The sequence below is a fragment of the Pseudorasbora parva genome, chromosome 2 (genome assembly GCF_024679245.1).
Source record: "Pseudorasbora parva isolate DD20220531a chromosome 2, ASM2467924v1, whole genome shotgun sequence".
Lineage (NCBI taxonomy): Eukaryota > Metazoa > Chordata > Actinopteri > Cypriniformes > Gobionidae > Pseudorasbora > Pseudorasbora parva.
This window is the reverse complement of record NC_090173.1, coordinates 27,986,705-28,002,710: the sequence shown is the minus strand read 5'-3', so window position 1 is coordinate 28,002,710 and position 16,006 is coordinate 27,986,705. Positions and strand designations below refer to the sequence as shown.

General features: G+C 38.2%; 1 protein-coding gene across 1 annotated transcript in view; it reads right to left on the bottom strand.

The window, feature by feature from the left end:
• The window catches only part of grin2aa (glutamate receptor, ionotropic, N-methyl D-aspartate 2A, a), a 176,005-nt gene extending 160,428 nt beyond the window's left edge, over nucleotides 1-15,577 (bottom strand). Inside the window, exons 1-2 of the mRNA XM_067414695.1 lie at nucleotides 14,922-15,577; nucleotides 12,368-12,775 (exon numbers count right to left, since the gene is read on the bottom strand). Coding sequence (XP_067270796.1) covers nucleotides 12,368-12,772 — 405 coding nt within the window. The 5' untranslated portion in view covers nucleotides 12,773-12,775; nucleotides 14,922-15,577. The remainder of the gene's footprint in view (nucleotides 1-12,367; nucleotides 12,776-14,921) is intronic.
• Between the last annotated feature and the right edge of the window lie 429 nt (nucleotides 15,578-16,006).

Here is a 16,006-nt window from a genome sequence, read left to right as displayed (position 1 = left end):
ACAATTTCAAGACCTCGACTGCTGCCTCCAGCATAACAAAAATGTATTTCCCTCCACCTCTTGAGATTAGCAACCTAAGTGTGGAAGTCTCTGGAGCTCCGAAAGTCCGCTGCCTCATTTGTCAAAGCTGACCCTGAAAAACTCAGCTGTTTTGTCATTTATCTTTGCTACCTTTGGACCTATTTTTAAAGGCATGTCCATGTATTGAGAACGAAGGAACATGGGAAGAAGTAGAACAAAAACTAGTTTACTCTGAAGGTGTGAGATGATTTTAGAAAGGTTCATGGGTTCAGGAAAAGAAGAAGAAGAAAACAAAGACAGAGCATGAATCGTTATTGTCCCAAGCTGACCGTGGTATGAGTCTATACGGTATGCTCTATGAATATTACATGGAGATATTACTAAAAGAAAGCAGTAAACTTAAAGTGCCCCTATTATGCTATTTTAAAGGACAACACCGGTGAAAAATGAACCTAGGGGTAATTTACCGAGGTTACCGAGTAGTTTGTTCTCTGGGATGCGTTTTCAAGAAAAACGCAAAGAGTAAAGAGTGTAAAAAAATGTAAAGAGTTTTATCTCTAAACTATTCAAGGTTTCAGGACTATTCATTATGAACTATTCACTATGTGTGCTTTCATAGCACTCAGCTGGCACGTTTGTTTGAAGGAAAGTATTGGGCAGTATGGGGAATAGTGTGTTTTGTCAGTAAAAAAAATGTATTTTTATCCAATTAATTGATTAATTGAAGAAGAAAAAAATCAGGCAACTAATGGATTATCAAAATAATCATATATAAAAGAAATAATCATTAGTTGCAGCCCTAATGATGAAACAATGGAAGAATGAGCTGTAATTCCTCACCATCAGCATTAACACGTGTGTGTGTGTGTGTGTGTGTGTGTGTGTGTGTGTGTGTGTGTGTGTGTGTGTGTGTGTGTGTGTGTGTGTGTGTGTGTGTGTGTGTGCGTGTGCGTGTGCGTGTGCGTGTGCGTGCGCGTGCGTGTGTGTGAGAGAGAGAGAGAGAGAGAGAGAGAGAGAGAGAGAGAGAGAGATATTCTAGAATTATATTCATATTCATATTAGTGTTACGTATGCCATGTTGTTGAATTAAATATTTATTTAATCATTGTTTAAATCATTAACTCCTTCAAAATCCATTTTGTTAACAAAATCATTGTTGAAACATGTGCAGCCTACTGTATGAATAAAAACAGCACAACATAAATACATAAACACAACAGTACAAAACAATTTCAGGTTACAAGGAATAAATCTTTATTCGCTTTGACATTTGTGATACACACACTCAAGTGTCTCGTCCGCCCACCGAGGTGATGTTCACTACTAATAAATATGAACGTAACTTTTTAATAAAAAGCAGGGGAAATTCCTGACTTTAAACGAATAACCATTTACATGCTTAGGACGTTTGTGCTATAAGAATGTAGAGGGAGACTTCAGACATAAAAACGGTGTCTCCTTTAGGCCATTTTTTTCTCAATAAAATTATATAATTTTCTATCGAGTCAATAGAACGTGTGAGTTTATTAGGAATACTAATACGGTGGCCCGGCAGCTTCACTATTTATGATGTCATGAGCAATCCTGTTCTCTATATAGATCTGTGAAAGGATTTATTTTAACCCAATCACAGTGCTGCAAACATCTATGCGATCTTATTTCTAAATGTCAACAATCTTTTCAACCTTTTCAAACATTTTATTATTTATGTTACAGACATATGGACACTGATATCTAGCAATCAAAATGGAGCAAATCACCTTTTTGAGAGTGTTTTAACATTAGCCATTGCTTATTACACCAGGAGGTGGTGACAAGAGACTGTTTGTCATTGAATCATTCATTCAAGAGAGTCATTCATAAAAGCCGATTCAATGTTTTCATGAATGAGATTATTTTTGAATTATTTCATTCAAATGAATGTATTCTTTAAATAGCCTAAAGCAATAAACATTTTGTCAGAACCTCTAGTAAATTATGGTATTTTGTTTAGTTGTCTAATGATTTTATTCTCATGAATCGTGGGAGGATTCTCAGTATATCCAGAATCGTGCAGCTCTACAAAGATCACATTACAGTAGAGAATTCAAACTACAAGCAGAACACAGGATCAAATATTTCAACTCGAAACTTTGTGTTCAATTATTTCCCAGATGCGGTTTTGGTATTGAAGTCAAACTCCACTTGCCTGGCATTCGCAATACAACAGTGAACTTCCCTTGTTTTGGCAGCTTGATGTTATATAGGGTTATATATTTAAAATACATCAAGTCTCTCAAGTCATCTCTCAGCTCTCAAGTCATATTTTAATATTAATGTGTCTGTCTAACTAGTGTGTTGCAGGTCTGTGTTTTATTGGTTGCCGTCTCCCCTATTCCCACCCTCTACTCTCCCACTTGTCCACAAATTTTCACGAGACTTTTTTTCAACTCTGAGGTTGTGTGAACAACCAGGCTAAAACAGGGGGCTTTTCATGACACTTCACAGTACCATAGGCCATTCAGAAATAAGAACAGCAGCCCTCTTGTTGAGCACAAAACAAGTCAATATCTTGTCATCGATTAAGATGTTAAGGCTCTGTTAATCAATTATCCAATCACAATCCTCAAGCAGACACTTTAGTAATACAATTTGCAATAATGCTGTTTGGATAACCTCTATTAAATTCAGCCTCTAGTGCCTGGAGCAAATGCAGCTCGATGTGAAAAAGGTTTGCTCACAATACTTAACTGCTTCATGAATTAGATGATTTCTGTCCACAATTATTCTTTGCCATGTTATTTAGTTTGAAAAGTCACCTTAAATGGTTTGCAATTTAGTGAAGCCGCCATAGGCTTAGTCCAGTACATTATGTACATTTGAGTGCTACTTTGAAGCAGAGGATCTATTCCAGAGCAGGTTAAATGTCCCCAACATTAAAAGCCTGAGCTCTGCAGAAAGAGAATGATTCCACTCAATGCAGTTCCTTCAACTCAGGGATACGCCTTAAAAATCCTCAAGTCTATGCCTCACTTTTGTGATCAATTAACAATCTTGTAAGTTCTGCTGGGCATTCATACATAAAAAAGTGTTTCTAATGAATGCATGGAGCACAAAGCAAAATATATTTAATTCATGCCATCCACTTCCATGTTCTCTCTTTGAACACACTTCACTGCTTCTGACAAGGAATTGTACCAATACGGAGGAGTGTATTCTGATGTAATTGTGTTCGCTGCATGAGCACTGCAGTGCATCTCTCAACTCGCCTCGGCTGAGAACAAGCAAGTCTAGAGGAAAGCTTCATTCATTTTGCAGTTGTATGAAAGCCAAACAGCGTGCTGCGAAGATGCAGTTCTCTTCTGCCTAAAATACAGTATGAGGTACTTAAAAAATGTTAGTTAAAAGCATATGTAATTCTCTGGCATTCTGTAATGGTGAAGTCTGAATCCTTGTTGCACTCTGTCTGGAAGTGTTTCAGTCTCTGCACAAATAATGCACTATTTTCCAAGTCTTCTGAAGTCATACATTAGTTTTGTGCAAAAGACAATACATTATTCACTGAATATCTTGATATCTGATGTTATGAATGAATTTTTTTTTTTTTGTCTAATCTTTGTGATGTATTGGTTGATCAATGATTTGTTCACAATTATATAGCTTCAGACAACTTCAGGGAATACCGTTTACATGAAAGGGTGTACATGGTCTGCAACAATGCTTAGGTAGGTGGTAGTACGTGTCAAAGTAACATCCACATGGATGGCAGGACCCAAGTTTTCCCAGCAGAACATTGCCAAAAGCATCACACTGCCTCTGCCGGCTTGCCTTCTTCCCATAGTGCATCCTGGTGCCATGTGTTCCCCAGGTAACCGACGCACACACACACCCGGCCATCCATGTGATTCAAAAGAAAACATTATTCATCAGACCAGGCCACCTTCTTCTATTGCTCATTGGTCCAGTTCTGATGCTCACGTGCCCAATGGCACTTTCGGCGGAGGACAGGGGTCAGTATGGGAACCCTAACTCGTCTGCGTCTATGCACCCCCAGGAAAAAACAAATGCACTGTGTATTCTAGCACCTTTTTATCAGAACCAGCAGTAACTTTTTTTTAGCAATTTAAGCTACAGTAGCTCGTCTGTTTGATCAGACCACACGGGCCAGCTTTCACTCCCCACATGTATTAATTTTGCTAACCACAGGCATCACTGAACCTTGGCTCACCCATGTTATTTCCTTGGACCACTTTTGATAGATACTGACCACTGCAGACGGGGAACACCCCACAAGAGCTACAGTTTTGGAGATGCTCTGACCCAGTCGTCCGGCCAAAATGTTTACTTGCTGCCTAATATATCCTACCCTTCAACAGATGCCATGATGTGATATATATAAAGATGATATATATAAAGATATTTAGGAACACCTGTTCAATTTCTTATTGATGCAATTATTTAAACAACCAATAACATTGCAGTTGCTTCAATGCATATAGTGGTGTGGTCCTGGTCAAGACAATATCCTGAACTCCAAACTGAATGTCAGAATGGGAAAGAAAGGTGATTTAAGCAATTTTGAGCGTGGCATGGTTGTTGGTGCCAGACGGACCGGTCTGAGTATTTCGCAATCTGCTCAGTTACTGGGATTTTCACGCACAACCATTTCTAGGGTTTACAAAGAATGGTGTGAAATGGGAAAAAACATCCAGTATGCGGCAGTCCTGTGGGCAAAAATGCCTTGTTGATACAAGAGGTCAGAGGAGAATGCGCCGACTGATTCAAGCTGATAGAAGAGCAACTTTGACTGAAATAACCACTCGTTACAACCGAGGTATGCAGCAAAGCATTTGTGAAGCCACAACACACACAACCTTGAGCGGGACGGCCTTACAACAGCAGAAGACATTTTGGTTTCTTGAACATGACAATGAGTTAACTGTACTAAAATTGCTCTCACAGTCACCAGATCTCAACCCAACAGAGCATCTTTGAGATGTGGTGGAACGGGAGCTTCGTGCTCTGGATGTGCATCCCACAAATCTCCATCAACTGTAAGATGCTATCCTATCAATATGGGCCAACATTTCTAAAGAATGCAGTCAGCACCTTGTTGAATCAATGGGGGTCAGACAAAGTATTAGTATGGGGTTCCTAATAATCCTTTAGGTGTGTGTGTGTGTGTGTGTGTGTGTGTGTGTGTGTGTGTGTGTGTGTGTGTGTGTGTGTGTGTGTGTGTGTGTGTGTGTGTGTGTGTATATATATATATATATATATATATATATATATATATATATATATATATATATATATATATATATATATATATATATATAATTAAAGAAATACAAAACAAATATACACTCATTTTAAAATACTTGATCTTTTGCATCTTTTTTTAAAGCTTGATATATCGAGTTTACAATAATTGTAATTGTATGGAAAGAAGCAAGCAGTACAATTATTTAAAATTTCTCCTTCTGTGTTCCGTCAAAGAAAGAAAGTTTCATTTGGAATGGCAAGATTTGCAAATGATGACATAATTTTCAGTTCTGAATCAAAAAAAGACAATCATACCATGAAATGCATTTACAGTCCAGTGTAACCACAGAGTGTTTATACTGTGTAAAGCACTGTAATACTGATACAGTGCAGATGAGTAAAGCAATCAAATTAACATTGCATGCCCTTTACAGGCCAAACAAGAACACTGCAGCAGCCAGAAAAACATCTGCCTCATGCCTCACCCTTCACAGCTGCATTGACCTGTCTTTAATTAATGAGCCAAGCTTCATAACACAATGAAATCATTGTAATTTTCAAGCTCGCCCTGTATTTTCAGCTTGCCTTACATAAGATTACAGTTTGGCTGTTAAGGTCCGCTGTTAGCAAGTGGCCCAATGTGTGATTACACCCTCCAATGGATTTGTCCTTACATAAGAGAGCATATAGCTGTGGGGTCAATCTCACAGCTAGACCTTTTGTTGTCTAATAAATGTCAGAGGCTTAATTTACCTCATAATTGATGGTAAATCATTTGCAGCATTTAACGAATGAAACAACAGATGGCTATCCTGTGACCCTAGATTGCTTCAGTGCAAACTACCTTGTCTTCATAACAACTTTCATTAATAGTGACATCAGCAAGTCTGAACTGCCGCGTTTCCAGGGGTCAATGGCACATTTCCAGCACAGAGTGCAGTTTCCAGCTGCATGGGAATCCAGGACTGCAGCAAACTCCTATTTACCTTATATCAATAAATAGACTTTTTTGAAACAGAAACCACAATAAGAGATCTATCATAACCAAACAAATCAGCCAAGATAATGATTCATTTTTAATAACAATTTACTTTGTAAACAGGTTTACTGAACACTCCCCAATCTGCCATTAGCTGGACAAACAGACTGTTCCGCCCAAAATGAATAAATGAAAATGTGGCACTCCTTGTATTTGTGAACACTGACCTAGACTGACTAGAACCACTTGCTCTGTTCAATTAAGAATTCTGTTGAGCTACTGTAAGAATAAAAAGAATAAAGAAGAGCTATAACCTTAATGTGCATAACTCAAACATTTGGTTTTGCAAGAATTTGATGATAAATCAAATTCCCTTGACATGCGTAGACACATTTTTGTGATTAAAAACTTCATTGTGTGATCATTTGTTATGGAATTCATCATTATGCTTGTATACTTAAAATGTATCTTTTATTCAATTGTATTCAAATTAATACTTTTATATGGCAAGGTTGCATTTATGCTGTTCTTTTAAACTTTCTATTCATCAAAGTATCCACACACACACAAAAAAAAAACATTGATGGGGGGTGGGGGTACATTGAGAATGAGAAATGTTTAAAGTTAGTTCACCCAAAAATGAAAATTCTGTCATGAATTACTTACCCTCATGTCATTCGACACCCGTAAGACCTCCGTTCATCTTTGGAACACAAATTAAGATATTTCTAATGAAATCCGATGGCTAAGACAGGCCTTCATTGACACCAATGTCAGTTCCTCTCTCAAGACCCATAAGGGCACTAAAGATGTCGTTACAAAGCCCATCTCACTACAGTGATTCTACAATCATTTTATGAAGCGACAAAAATAGTTTTAAAAATAGTTTGAGATTCATTAAAATAACGACTTTATTCAACAAGTTCTTGTCTTTCGTTTGGGCCTCTGACGTGAATTAATGAAGCACCATGACGCATGCGTGAGAATATTACGTAGAGCCCTTAATTTCGAGGCTTTGATAAGGCAATTTTACATCCTTTTATTCTTTTCTCATGAATCCAGGAAATGCACACTTTAGCACCATTTTGAGCACTTCGCCAAGACCTAAAGCACAATAAGTGTAGAATTCAACAGCTTATTATACGGCGGCAATGCGTCTTCTTCCGCTTGTAAACAAAGTTCCTTGCTTCCGGCTCATTTTCTTGCCCATGCGTCACGGTGCTTCATGAGTTCACGTCAGAAGCCCAGGCAGAAGACTAGATTTCAGGTTGTTTTTTTGTTTTTTTTGCGTCATTTCCTTAAATTATTGTAGAGCCACTGTAATGAGATGGACTTTTAACGACATATTTAGTGCCTTTATGGTTCTTGAGAGAGGAAATGTCCACTGCCAATGGAGGCCTTTCTGAGCCATCGGATTTCAACAAAAATATCTTCATTTGTGTTTTCCGAAGGTTTTGGGTGTCAAACGACATGAGGGTAAGTAATTAATGACAGAAATTTCATTTTTCTGGGTTATCTATCCCTATAATGTATGGTTAGTTATGTGACAAAACTTTTTATTACAATTAACTTTTGACATTATTAGTAAATGAGACCCATTTAAGACTCTAGAGTGTATCCTTAAGTGAACAGGCATAGCTAAATTCTCCATTCACTCTTGATGTAATCTCACTGCAGTCTAGGAGAAACAATAGAGATTTTAAAGTGATCTTATTTGTGATTTCCTGTGGGAAAGTGTTCCCTTTCATCATTACTCTCCAGCACCGCTGCGCAAAGCCTTATTGCCTTGGAAATAGCAGTTATATCTAATTAAATTCTTTTTCTAGCTGTCCTGTCCATGGGAGACAGGCACACAAGAAAGCACAACTATAATAAAGAGAGTGTTGTAACACTTGTCCAGTAGACATGTGCTGTGATCTGATGAGTTCTGCACCCCATGCGCAAGCCACCATCTCTGGGATGCTGCTGTAGAATGATAACAGGTGGCCATGTTTAACCCCTCTAAAGTAACATCTAGAGACAATGTGTTGGACATTGAACATCTGTTTGAGGTTTAAAGCACATAAGAGATGTCACATCTACAACTGAGCCATTTTAGAAGGGAGCAGATATGCATTTCCCACAAGGCTAGTCGAGTGGTAATATGGCTGCAAAGAATATTTGATGATGCTCAGGGGATTGGGACATTAGCACTTGAGAAGATATCTGCAATCTCTGCTGTGTTGCTCTATAATAGCACAATTATTTTGTTCAGAAGAATGGCTCAGAATCCTTTCGAATAAATACAAATGGTGTGTTTCGCTGGAAACACCTGCAAATTGTGCACAAGAGGGTAAATTAGCACTTGCTGAAATCACAAATAAAGAGAACATTTATGAACACAATGAGCATCCACAGAGGCTTTTCTTTTGAGAGACTAGGGGAAGTGGAAAAGCAATATGGCGGTTTTAAGAAAACGCTGTGACATCACAATGGCCTCATTGTGGTTAATGAATAATTTAATTTAAAATCTTCACCCTGTGGTTGTTCCCTCATCTACAACAACAGCAGGTTATTAGTTGTACGATGGCAGTAAGTTAATTACATTTCATAATTTGCATGTTCATAAATGCTCTCTTATTAGTGAACAGTAAACATAAGTGCTGCGCTTGTTCACAGCATGTCTTTTTTAATGAATTTTCATAAATAACATACAGTAAAACACTCGATGGATATGACTCCAAAGTATTATAAGGGATTGTAGCTAAATGTTACAGTTAGGTTTGTTTAAATGAGGGGTGAAGGTTTGGCTGTAGTATGGGCCAATTGGCCCCTGATGGTAGATGCCATAATGGTCCCCCAAAAAAAACATCTTTCTTCATTGATTGTCATTTAAACACAGTCATTTACTCTGAAAGAATACATAAAAAAAAAAAAATAAAGCAGCACAACTCTTTTAACTAAGAGTAAGTATTTAACTAAGTAGTTAAGTATATTTAACTAAGTGATAACAGACCAAACTCAGGAAACATAATACTAAGTACAAAAAAATCAGATGAGCCCAGAATATGAACGCAACACATTTAGTTACACGTTAAGCGCTTTTCTCCCATTGAAAACCATTATAAGAAAATGCTTAACGTGTAATTAAACGCGTTGTGTTCATATTCTAGGCTTATCTGATTTTTTTTGTACATAGTATACTTCATTAGTATTATGTTTCCTGAGTTTGGTCTGTTATTAACACTGTCTTGGTAAATTAAGCCACGTTAAGTGTTTTCTTATAATGGTTTCCAATGGGAGGAAAATGCTTAACATGTAATTAAACGCGTTGCATTTTATATTCCGGGCTCATTATATTTTTTGTGCATAGCATACTTCATTAAAATTATGTTTCCTGAGTATGGTCGATTATTAACACTGTCTTAGTACATTAAGCTACGTTAAGCGTTTTACACATTTAGAATGTCCCAAAAAAGGCTGCTAAAAATCTGCTTTGTCATCACAGGAATAAATTACATTTTAAAATATATAAATATAAAAATATTAAATTGTAATAATATTTCACAGCATAATTAGCATTGTTGTATTTTTGATCAAATAAATGCACCCTTCATGTTGGTGACCACAGGAGATGCCAAACTTTTGAACAGAACAAACATTCGCCACAAAATCAGAGGTCACCGCTATTATTAATTTGACCAACTCTGTACTTTGTGTCTGCTTACAAATAGTAGTTTGTCTAGAGAACTATACCCAAATCGGATAAGATAAGCCAGTTTTCTCTAGGCAGTGGGAAATGGGACAGAAGTAAAACTAACAACTCTCGGTCTTAGGCAAATGTTTCAGTCCATCCGTCCCTGCACTATGGTGTGCTCCCGCATGCATTACACGCCTCTCAGGGGTGACAAGTCCTTCCTCCAACTTGAAGTCTTTAAATTGTCAGCACTTGAAGGCTATTGGCGGGTCGCATCTCATCCATAAGAGAATGTCATGATCAGCAAAGACTCCTTCAACACCAAGTCCATGAACAACTCTCTACAAGTCAAGTCACCTTTATTAAAATAGCACTTTATGCGGTACAGATTGTTTCAAAGCTGCTTTACAGCGATAACAAGATAATGTTGCAAATTTTCGTCTGTTGTTTAGCTGAAGTCTGGTCAGTGTTGATTCAGTTCTATTGTAAAAATCATCAATGATACAGTAACATCAATAATAATGTTGAAATTTAAGTGTCCCCAACACGCCTTGGATGAGCCTTAGATGAGGTTACAATAAGATTAATGGTGTTTACTAGGCACAGACTCACCCAACACGTTTTTGTCAAAAGCGATCATAAGCGAAAACATTCTGAGTTTGTGATTTGTCCCAACTGTGTTCAAAGCACAAACAGCACAGTTGATATCAGCCATATCAAAGTAGTTCTGTAAAAGCTGCACACAATAACCAAAGTTTAAAACCCTTGTTTTAGTGCAGTGGTTGATTGAAGGGTGAGAACGCCTCGGATAAGAATTAGTGTGCAATGATACACACATTTACGACTACCTCTAAATGCGTCGAACCACTGGAAAGAATCTTTATAACAAGCTCAAAGATATTAAAGGCTTTCGTTTGAGCGACAGTGTGCATATTATGAATCTATTGGGGATATATTAGGAGTATATAAATGGATAAGAAATTTGGAATTTATGTATCCACACTGGCAAGACAAATCACTGCATTTCCCTGTCGGTGTCGGAGAGAAAGAACTAAATTGCCCAAATAGCTATCTCTATTGTATGTTGCCTCGCTAGGCAGCTGCGTGTATTAAATGACAATCATGAGTACATCGATTGCTTCAGGTTGAAGACATATGGAAAAGCAACCTAAAGACGTCAATAAGACAGTCAGTTGATCTTTGGCCGTAACTAGCCGCGAACGTGCCTGTGCATTGGCCGCGTTCAGTGGGAGGAAGCACTTTAGATATAAAACAAAGAATCCCCTGACACATGCCAATGATCCCTGTGTTTATTGGGTTTAAATCCTGCTGCATGGGCACTAAATGAAGTAAGACCTGCCTGGCGGCCCAACATTAATTACCACGTGTATGCTTTCCTGTCTCCTGAAGAATGAAAAAGCCATGAGCTACCATTCATTTTGCCTGATCTCTCCTTACCAGTAACGGCTCTCAGAATCTAATCAGAAGACTCTTATTTTGACATGCCACTAAAACGCAACATTTAAAATGCGCACACAATTATAAATAACAAAGCGCATTTGTAGAATTGTAGCACATAGCGATTTCGTAATGCTACATGACGTAGATGTAAGTAAACCATGCAAAGTTCACATTTACATAACTGGAAGCATCTACTCACATCCTTGCAATGTACAGTTTCCAATGTATGCACGTAATGTATTATTCAACAAAAGAAGACAAAAAGGTCCCTGTGAGTTAAAACAGCCCCGACATTTATCTCAACACAGACTGCTTTAGAATGACTTAATGTACCGCTGAAGAAAGTCTCCCGAGAGTAAGCTTTCAAAACGTTGCTTCATTTGATACAGCCACATCCCGAGATGAAAAGCGAGTAAACACATTTAAATGCAGCAGCAAGTGTTCAAAAGAAACTGGATTATATATATATAACTCAGTGCGGGTCTGCAATGGGATTTTTCAACAAAGTCAACAGAGTGGCAAATTATCCCCTCTCTGGTTTGACCATCTTAAAAAGTGCCAAAAACCGATGTCAAATCCCGAGTGTGTTTTTGTGTTTTGAGTGTTGCATGATGACAGCTGTGATTGGAATTACAATGGTTCAGTACAGAGATATTTGTTATCGGATTCAGTAAAGTGATTACTCCAGTGGAATGCAAATTTTTTTATGGAGCATATGTTGAGAAATAACTCCATATTGTAATTTGTCAGAGGAACAGTTAAGGCACGACTGCATGATGCACTAATGATATTATTTAACATCATTGTCATTACCAAACCACATTAAGAGTGCTCCTTTTTTTCTGAACTCATTTTGTGATCTAAATAATATTTAGAGCTCATCTTCCGCTCCAGATTTTGAATAAACAAATTTGAAAAGTAGAGCACTTTAGTATTCAGTGATGTACCCTGCTCCAGGTGAGCTGATGCTTGACATACTACAGACTGACCTTATCCGCCATGATCATGGACGAGCCCCCATGGATCCCCAGGATGGGTATCAAAGTCTGAGAGGAAATAAAATCCAAAATCTGGGCGATGGCTTCCTGGTCTGTGCCGTCCCCAAACACCACCCCATGGATTTTAGTCCCAGACATGAGATCGCACACATGGGTAATGATGCTTTTGGGGTCTGTTTCATTCACCAGCAGGGTCACCACGTTGACGTCAATGGGATCATCTTTGCTCCACAGAGCCCGTATATCTCGATCGGAGATGTAGCGTGTTTGACCCAGGATCACGGCAATGTTCAGTATGGGCACTTTCTCTGCCGCATGTGAGAAGCTGATGAGGGTAAGGAGAGCTGGAAGAGTCAGAAGAACCAACCTGGAAAGCCCCATAGTGCTCGACTTCATTCCCTGCAGAACAAAAACACACAGACAACAGACGCTGTTTGTGATACTATAACTTTGGAGATATAATAGGCTACACAAAATACACCACTGCTAGGAGTTTCTTCTTCTTAAAGATGAAACAGCATGTATTAAACACAAAACTCCAGGTATCAAAATCCTACTTAACATTGCTTAATACTTACTTTAGTTCAGAATTGCATTACCACCTATACCTACTTGATAACTACATTACACACACAATTGCATCCAGTGGAGTTACAAAACAACGACGAGGAGAGCAGGATTTTATCATCTCATTTTGGAAATTCAGGCAATGAATAACTAGCAATGAGCAAATGATGAATATTACATGTGACACTGGATCTGAGCAGCAAGCAGGGCAGAAGCGAGTGGAGCTGACATCATCACATGAAGAGTCTTGGACTGACTGAGCGGAGGAAGCTCACAGGCCCTGCTACTGTGGCCAGCATGTAAACGCAAACAGATGCATTGTAAAGCAAGGCATAAAACTGCAGAGAAACAACATATGGCGCAGGTGCTGTTGAAGCTTGCAATTCTCATGAAGAATAATGCATCGTATCACCATTATTAAAGACAAATGAATGAGCAAGCAAGATTTATCAATTTCGGCTGATAAGAATTCAGTACAGGAAAGTGAACGTGAATGGCTGATTTGTTTCAATGCAGTTGAAAATATCAAGCTTTGTTTGATTTGATATAGACTCGCCTCAAGAGATTAACATGAGATGTGATGCATTTTTGGCATATAAATAGACTAAAATATGTTTAGCTTTATATTGATTTAATAATTATTAAATATATAGCCTACAGATGTGTAAATATAGCTGAACATCCTTGTTTAAGTTTTTATATGTCTTTAATCACTGTTTTAAATCAATATGTGACATTTTGTCCAACACAGCCACTGTCATCATGCGTTTTTTTATTTAATTTTATTTATATAAGCAAAATATTTCCAAGTGCATCATTTAAACACACTGAAAAATAAATCATCAGACGAATTTAATTACGAACAACGTGATGAACATTAATGAATGTGGCTGGAAACCAGGTCTTCTGAAGATTACATTTAACATTTATATGGCATTCTATTTTAATGTAATTAATAAGAGAGGGGTGGTAAAGGGAGGAGAGAGAAAGAATAATGCATGAAGATATTGCTGTTTGCGTGAAAAACTGACCTGATTTGTTATTTTTAGGCAAATGCGATATCAATGTTCTTACAACGTGACAGAGCTCTTAACATGGGAATATATCTAGATGAATATTACTTTTGATACCTCATTAATTTCCTCAAAACGACCATTATGCAAGGGCGCCCCCTTTTGACGAGACTCGTTTTGCGTTCTCAGCTGGAACCTCAGTGCGCTATACGACACCATAACATTCAATGGGAAAGTATAGTATACGCGTCAGAACTTTACAACAGGAGCAAATAAGAAGGCTAAAAATATCCATTATTTAACGAAAAGAAAACAAAGACGAAATGACCTATACATGTGCTCAATTAAAAATAAAATCAGCGATGTTTTAAATGTTTTAAAAAGAAAAGTAGGCTAGCTGTTATTCGAAGTTGGATCAACAACTGGACCAAAATCCGCATTCATCCGTTACGTAGCAAAGGAAACATAGACAAGTCCCCTATCGTGTAAAACCTTGTCAAATGACAAATTTATCTTTTCTGTTCTTTTTTTATTTATTTTTACATCTTTTTCTCGTTCATTAGTAAGCGAGTTCCCTCGTTTTCTCCGATTAAAACGATGCGCACTCCTGAGGGAAAATCCTCAGATGTGGTGCTCACATGATCATGACACGAGTTTTCTTACAGGTAAAACAAGAGCGTGTTGTTAAACATAACTCAATCAAATCCAACGTACAGTTTAAAAGCCTACATCTCAACGTTATAATCCCCCTTTCATCCTTTTATGCCATTTTTTTAGGATCGCGGATCCCTAATGATGCGGGAAAAGCCACGTCTTCCCTGCATCAAATTAATTTCAGTGTAACTGAATGCTGAGACTGATTTTTTAAAAACGTTTATGTTCATTCTTCATTGCTCTATAGACACCACGTCGTAATGAACCACGCGAATTTTAGCAAAGAGAGAAAAAAGCAATAGGCTACTCACAGCATCCTTCTTCCACAAAGCTCCAAAGATGTTGAATGGGATGACATTGCAACAGTCCTCCTCCTCTCACCAGCCAGGTTGGTAATGTGGATAATTATTCCCACCGACGAATCCTTTAAGTTTAACCACAGAACCATATGAATCAAATTAATCCAGTGGTTTGCATGTTTATGAATTATCCATGACTCTTCCTCGACGAATAGAACCGCGAGACTCGCACGTTGGCAACTGAATCCGCAAGAAATTGGGATTGAATCTTCAAGCAGGACCACAGGACAGTCTCACGGTCCTCTTTCCCCACAGCCTCTCTAGAACTGAGGGATGCCGTCAGTAACACATCCTTAAGGTGAAAATGAGAATTACACCCTAGCAAGGCTCCCCCTAAGAAGAAAACAGTTTTCAGTGCAGCGGTCTTCAAATCTTGTCAGTTGGGCATCGGTCTCAAACATCCGAGCTTTTAAATGTCATTCAAACCGTCACTTGTGGACTACATAATCGTAAAAGTTATAAACACAAAAATGTTTTTGAACTTGCTAATACTCTGATGTCGATTAGCCTACCGTGGCGCGTTTTGTGGAGCTTTAACCTGTCGCTGCGTGATTCTTCTGCTTTTTCAGTGATCTATCTCATTTCGGTGAGGGATTGCCTCTCGGTGACGTACTGTAGCCTATGTGCGTTTGAAATTCCAGAGGCAAACTTCACTGCGGAAACCACTGAGCTCATCATTCCCGTGAAGCTAGAGTTAGTGCTGCTCGGACATCAGCGCAGATGCTGCTCTCACAGACACACACATCTTATATTATACTCATGGACGTTCATAATATGATACATGCTCGATTCGATGCGTTTCTACGTCATTCGTTGATTAAATAGGCTTTATTTCTACGAGATGAGGGACAATCGAGCGTTTTATCTCTGCTCGTTATAAAACCTCAACACGCACTTCTGCGTTTACCCGCTCATGTTTTCAGGTCTAGTTGCATAAAGGAGGCAAATCGTGTTAGATATAGGTTAAAAAAATCTAACAAATGCAGTGACAATGTTTCAGGTAGCAGATGGCATATTGGCCATAAGTCCTTAGTTCC